General features: G+C 36.9%; 1 protein-coding gene across 1 annotated transcript; it reads right to left on the bottom strand.

The window, feature by feature from the left end:
• Positions 1-1228: 1228 nt before the first annotated feature.
• LOC147537826 (uncharacterized) lies at positions 1229-5676 on the bottom strand. Its single transcript, XM_086642857.1, has 3 exons — positions 2739-5676; positions 2037-2255; positions 1229-1233 (listed from the first exon to the last, which is right to left on the bottom strand). Exons 1-3 carry the CDS (start codon positions 5674-5676, stop codon positions 1229-1231), a joined length of 3162 nt encoding a protein of 1053 aa, XP_086498983.1.
• Between the last annotated feature and the right edge of the window lie 1229 nt (positions 5677-6905).

Below are 6905 nucleotides of genomic sequence, written 5' to 3'. Positions count from 1 at the left end.
CTTGTGCCATTTGGGTAAACTCAATAATTAGTTGTCGGGGCCCTCCTTCTAGCGCCAAACTCTGAGGGTATGAAATCGCAGTCAAGAGGACCGGGTCATCGACCGGAAGTCAGACTTTCACCTGTTAATATTTTTACGGGCACCGACGACGTTTTTGGGCTCAACCTGTGACAAGAAATAAAACACAGGTGACCGAAAGATCATTGGTACACCGGGATGGTGTCGGCCTAAGGGAGCTCCGACGGTCAAGTAAGTAATTTTGACAAATAATAAATATGAATTGTGAAACAGAGATTGAGCTATGGAGTTATTTATTTGAGCAAGACGATTGTCAGGAGAAAAGGTGATACAATCAGGTGATACAATCAGGAGTGAGAGAAAGATCAGTCGTCTTCCTTGATCAGGTGGTATTCTGAGAGAGAAAGATCAACTGTCTTCCTTGATAAGGTAATAACAATATAAACCAAGAGATAGAAGACAAAAGGAACTAAACTTTTATTATTATCATTGTAAAAAAAAAATTCTATTTTGCTACATCATATTCATTAGCAACAACCTCTTTATATAGGCCTCTTGATGAGTTACATAACCAATAGAGAGTCACATAATAATGGTGTTTGAATACAAAGTATTAATGACGAAGAACTTATGGTAGTGGCCAACAACCCTCGGTTGGAGGTAAGAGGTATAATCTTCCATCTTAGAGGTCAAGGGTTCGAGGCACAAGTTGAACAATTCAAAAAAAAAAACTTATGGTAGTGAGAGTTACAAAGTGTGGTGGTCATCCACCATAAATCAAGTATTTATAACGATAATATTATGATAATAGATATCCACCATTTATACATCGACAAGTACATATATCTGTATGTCCACGGAAGTTTAAAAGACTTTATGTCTACGGAGTCAATGTCTATAAGACATTTTATCCATGAATGTCCACCAATGTCTCTATCCATTACCCCTAAGATTATTATACACAATCGTAGTTTCACTCCTTCACGTATTAAGTGATTAATTTAAGTATGATTAGACAAAGGCCGAGCTAAGATTTCGTTCTAGACAGGTTCAACTTAAGTAAACTTTTTGATATGAACTTTTTATCAAAAAAGTATTACTGCTTGTGAACGATGATGACATTTTCGTTCGATTACTCCTGCTTCATACTTTTATCATTTTATAATAACAAGAGATGCCTAGAGTTTGAGAAGTGAAGAAAAATTTTGTATTAAGCTGTATGATAAAACACAAAAATTAGAGAATTTAACTTTTTTTTCGTATTAAGTAATTGAAACAAAATATTGTAAACATATCACGCTAATTTCACTAAGAACATGCATGGGAGAAGCCTGTGGTGCTGGTTGAAGTGGTAACCGTAAAAGAAAGTGAATAAAGAACAAGAGAAAATAGGGAAAGAGAAGAAATAAAAGTTGATAATTGATGGTCGGTCGACAACCTTTGTTGGCGACAAGCAAAGTATAGGTAAATAATAACGAGATAGAAGAGAGGGAAACAAATAAGAGATAAAGAAATAAATAAAATTGTGACTAACAAAAATAATTTTTGTGGAACATAAGAAGGATACAATTGAAAAAAGGAAAACAAATCTTGTAGCCTAATAAAAGCTCGGCGACAAAGTGAGTGCCAAATTGACAAGTGGTTATAAATTGCCGCCCCAAATAATTACCCATTCTTTTTTTTGTTTTGTTGAAAGAGTAGAATATATTGAAACTAACACAAAAGAGTCTTATTACAATACAATTTAGAAATCATAAAAGGAACATAATTCCAAGATTGAGTCCTGTTCCTCTTTCTCGCCCACTTCGCCAACTTGTCTGCAACTTGATTGAACTTCCTGTTTGTGTAGGAGAATTTAACTTTATCCTGTCGTCTTTTGATGTCCTGTATTTTCTTTATATGAATTTTGGATTGCCATTGAATTTTATTCCTTTGATTCTTTAAATGTTGTATGATATTTTTATTGTCACTTTCAATAATAATATTTTTATATTTGTGGGATTCCGCCCAAATCATACCATTTAAAATTGCAATAGCTTCGCTCTCTTCTGCATTTCTGCTTCTAGAGGTGGTAGCACTAGCTTCAATAAATTTGGATTCATTGTTATGAACAACCAAGCTCGTTCCTACAGCATTCTGAAGATTTAGGAAGGAAGCATCTATGTTGATTTTTAACGAAGAACTGTCTGGTGGGTTCCATTTTCCTGATTCTATATTGGTATTTGTCGGATTAACTTCTGTGTATTTAGGGAATGTGGAAATCATGTTGATAATTCTATCCAGGTTATTTATCTCATGTTGAAAGCAATGGTCGCACCGAATTTTCCAGATTATCCATAATATAATGGCAAAGTGGGTGTTATCAGTTGTGATACTAATTTGAGATTCCTACTCCCAAGTAAAAATCCAATCTGCTACCGATGGTATTTGTATTGACTGAATATTGAAGTGAAACCAGATATTTCTGGCTAAGGGACAATGAAGAAGCGCGTGCTCGATAGTTTCAATTTCCGTACAGTTGGGACAAGACAGATTATTGTCAATGTATTTACCTATTCTTGCCCTCACCGGGAGGGCTTTAGTGCAGATTTTCCACATGAAAACCTTGATTCTGGGGATTACCGGAATAGCCCATATAAAGTTCCAGTTAAGAGAGATGGGTAAAGGAGAGTTTATACTAGTGCATAGATTATGATATAACGATTTAACCGAAAATTTACCTGATTTTGTTAGGGTCCATTTTCTTTGATCTTCATCATTGTCTACTAAAGGAATGGAAAGAATTAAGTTAGTAGTGTTACTATCAAAGGTATTATTCAGCAGAGCTTCATTCCATTTGGATTCCTCAATCAGCTGCGAAACTTTAGACAGATGGGAGTTAGTACTATTAGTAATAGGATGGAGCAATGAGGGAATCCAGTTATCATTCCATATATCAATCTTTTTACCATTGTGAACTTCCCAAGCGGTGTACTTTTCAATGTTATTTAGTTGTTTGCTGATATTTTTCCAATGCCACGAATGGTGTGATTTAGCTGGCAAGGGGTTTTCTGTGTGGATAAAGTATTTGGCTTTTAGGAATTGCACCCATATTGCATTCAGATCAGATTTGATCCTCCATGCAAGCTTGCTTAACATGGCTTGGTTATCAAGTTCAGGGGAGTGGATCCCTAGCCCACCTAATTTTTTTTGTCGACAAATCGAAGACCAACTTTTCGTGCAAATACCTTTAGACTTACCCCACCAGAAAGACTTTTGCAAAGTCGAAATGCTCTTGCAAATACCATTCGGAAGGGTAAAGCATTGCATCTGGTATCGGGGTACGGCTGCCGCTATTGTCGAAATGACAATAGTTCGCCCCGCTTGAGAAAGGAAATTGTGATTCCATTTCTCTAATTTATTCTTAATTTTAAGAGGAATGTCATTGAAGACCTTTTTCTTATGCGCCCCTATAAATAACTGGGCGCCGAGGTATTTTTTCGAAGCAGAGGCATATTTAACTTTAAGCATTTTCATGATAAGACGCTTAAATTTCGGATGGGAGTTCTTAGAATTGAAAATATTGGATTTGCTATAGTTGATCATCTGGCCTGAAGCTTCACAAAAAGTTTTGAGAATATGCTTGAGAGTATGGATGTTATCTAAAGAATTCCGACAAAAAATAATACAGTCATATGCAAACAGAAGATGTGAAATTTCTAGGTTTGGGTTGTTAGTAGGGAACCCTTGGAACTTATTACCTTCGTGATCAGCATTAATAAGCCGGCTAAGACCTTCCATTGCAATGGTGAAGAGAAAAGGAGAGAGTGGGTCACCTTGCCTAATACCCCTCGTGGGGAAAAAAGTGTTTCCCGGCCGGCCATTAATGAGAACCACCATCGAAGATGTAGAAATACATTGAGTAATCATCTTGATCCAATGATCCGAGTACCCTAATTTAGTCATAATATTGGTCAGAAAGTTCCACTCAATTCTGTCGAACGCTTTGGACATGTCTAATTTCAGCCCAAAGTAACCCGTAGAACCTTTCATGGTTTTGAGAGAATGAATAATTTCCTGACCTATAATTATATTATCCGTGATTTGTCTGCCTGGGATGTAAGCAGCTTGGAAAGGGGAAATAATGTTTTGAAGAGAGTGTTTAAGTCGATCAGCCAGGATTTTCGTCATAACTTTATACGTGGTATTAAGAAGGCTAATGGGTCTATAGTCCGCCGACATTTGGGGGGAAGTGGTTTTGGGGATCAGACAAATATGGGTGTGGTTAGTTTCAGGAGGGAGCTCAGCTGTGGAGAAGAAATTTTGAACTAAACTATAAATATTGGGGCTAACTGTATCCCAATTCGTTTGAAAGAAAAATGGGGGATAACCATCGGGCCCCGGGGCCGCATCCCTTTTCAAGTATTTAATAGCTCTATCGATTTCTTCCTGATCTGGGATACTAACCAGCTCTAGATTTTGATCTGCTGTAATGGTAGTGTGGAAAAGGTTGAGGTTGTCTATGTTCGGATTATTATTATAGAAGAAATTTTGAACTAAACTATAAATATTGGGGCTAACTGTATCCCAATTCGTTTGAAAGAAAAATGGGGGATAACCATCGGGCCCCGGGGCCGCATCCCTTTTCAAGTATTTAATAGCTCTATCGATTTCTTCCTGATCTGGGATACTAACCAGCTCTAGATTTTGATCTGCTGCAATGGTAGTGTGGAAAAGGTTGAGGTTGTCTATGTTCGGATTATTATTATAAGAAGAGCTTATGGTCAACAAGTGTTGAGTGAAAGTAGCCTGAATGTGCTCTCTATCCTCAAGCCAGTCTCCATCCGTGTTTTTGATAGCTTTAATTTTATTATTCCTATTATGTTGAATGGCTTGAGAGTGGAAGAATTTAGTGTTTTTGTCTCCTACCGCAAGGAAATTGTTCCTAGACTTCTCTTTCCATAAAATTTCTTGGTGTTTATAGCACTCCTCAAGGTTGTAATTTAATTGATTAAACTCTTCTTTATTAGTAGTGACATTTATTTTATTGATGATATTTTTTATGTTGTTCTCGATATTACCAAACACTGTTTTATTCCACTTAGTTAAGTGTCTACTGAGCTTTTTGAGGTTAACTTGAATATTGCTATGATTAGTCCATTTGTTAGCGATAAAATCATGACATTCTGGGTGAGACATCCAAGTACGAAGGAATTTAAAGGGTTTGGGTTTGTCATTATTATCTTCTATTTCGGCTAGCAAAATGGGGAGATGGTCAGAACCAACCGACTCCAAGTGACTGATGCTAAATTTGTTGTTAATACGAAGCCATGGAAGGTTAGCTAGAGCCCTATACAGCCTTTCTTGTATGAAATTATCACCAAATTGTCTATTATTCCACGTGAAAGGGGATCCTATAAATCCCATATCTAGTAAACTCAATTTGTTGATATAAGACATCACTTTAGGAATATGAGAGTTAGAGGCTGGCGATCCTCCTACTTTATCCTGATCGTCTAAAATGGTGTTGAGGTCACCTATGACTATCCAAGGAATGTCATTGTTCGTAACAAGTGATTCTAATGTTTTCCATGGCTTAAGTTTGTTGTGATGATGAGGGCATCCATAAAATCCCGTAATAATGTACTGTGAGTTGTCATTAACATTAACTACCTCCATGTGGATAATATTATAGTCCGAATAAATTACCTTAAGATTAATACTGTGTTTCCAATAAACGGCTAATCCTCCTCCTTTTCTGATAGGTTCTACAAAATGATTATTGTAATATTTGGTAAGCTTAATATATTTGTTAATGTTTATAGATTTAGTTTTAGTCTCGGCTAGGAAAACGATATCGGGGTTCAATTTGGTAATCATATGCATTAAATGTTTCCGGGTACTTAAGGAGGATATACCCCTCACGTTCCAACTAAGAATGGAGGGACTGTTATTATCTAAAGCCATCTAAAAGAGGATTGAAAGAGGGTGCCTAAAGAAACTCTCAATAATGTCACCTATCAAAGAAAGGCCCTAAGGCAAGGGGAAAAGCTAAAGTCCAAGTAAGCCTCTAAGGTACCTCGTCTACAAAGGCGAGTGGTTAGCTTCTTAAGGCAACCACACTAAGCCCAAAGCAGCCCTCTAACCTATCCTAGGTGACAGCACCAGCTATTGAGTCTACAGGCACCTCAAATAGAGCTCTCTCCCTTCGCCTTAGAGGAGAAAAGAGAGGGAGGCCAAAGAGGATGAAAAGCTATTAAAGAAAACAGAAAGCAAATACCACCACCAATATCACTAAGATTTATACAGTATAATTAGCTGCTAAGATTAGAATTGAGAGAATCAAAACCGAATATAAAAACTTAAAAGTCCATTAAACTAAATAGATATCATATAACCGATCAAGATAAGAACAAAACACCAAAATTACTACTATCTAATAGCCAACTAAACAAAAAACCATATTAAAACAGTACCAAAATACTAAGTATTAACCTTACAACTATAGGATCAACATATTAACCAGACTATAAACCAACTTAAAAATAACAAGATCTAGATTGAACCGAGAACAGGCTTCCTTCAACTTTCTCATCTGATTGTAAGCCAGGAGATTCTAAGAGTGAATCAGCGAATAAATGCCTCCGACGCTCCTCCAAACTATCAATCGATTCAGGGGGAGGCGTATACCAACTCGATGGACCGTAACCTGTGATGGAAGAGGACCTAGAAGAATTACCAGAGAAACCACTATGGTGACTACCCGAGAAAGGAGAAATATGACCCATCCTATGGTCCTTCGACCTCTTGCTCATCATTTGATTTTGATAGTCTTCTTCAATCTTAACCTCAACTAACCTCTCCAACTCTTTCCTTTTACCTTTCTGTTGGAATAACTCGTGAGGAGG

Source organism: Eschscholzia californica, unplaced genomic scaffold, assembly GCF_041429995.1.
Source record: "Eschscholzia californica isolate CP2 unplaced genomic scaffold, dmEscCali1.0.p SCAF_5, whole genome shotgun sequence".
NCBI classification, from domain to species: Eukaryota; Viridiplantae; Streptophyta; class Magnoliopsida; order Ranunculales; family Papaveraceae; genus Eschscholzia; species Eschscholzia californica.
The sequence above is the reverse complement of the archived record's forward strand: the minus strand, read 5'-3'. Positions and strand labels throughout refer to the sequence as shown.

Coding starts and splice junctions, on each gene's coding strand:
- LOC147537826 (XM_086642857.1), bottom strand. CDS start 5,676: ATGGAGGTAGTTAATGTTAATGACAACTCACAGTACATTATTACGGGA. Junction 2,256..2,738: donor ATGGACCCTAACAAAATCAG/GTAAATTTTCGG, acceptor CTAAATACACAG/AAGTTAATCCGACAAATACC.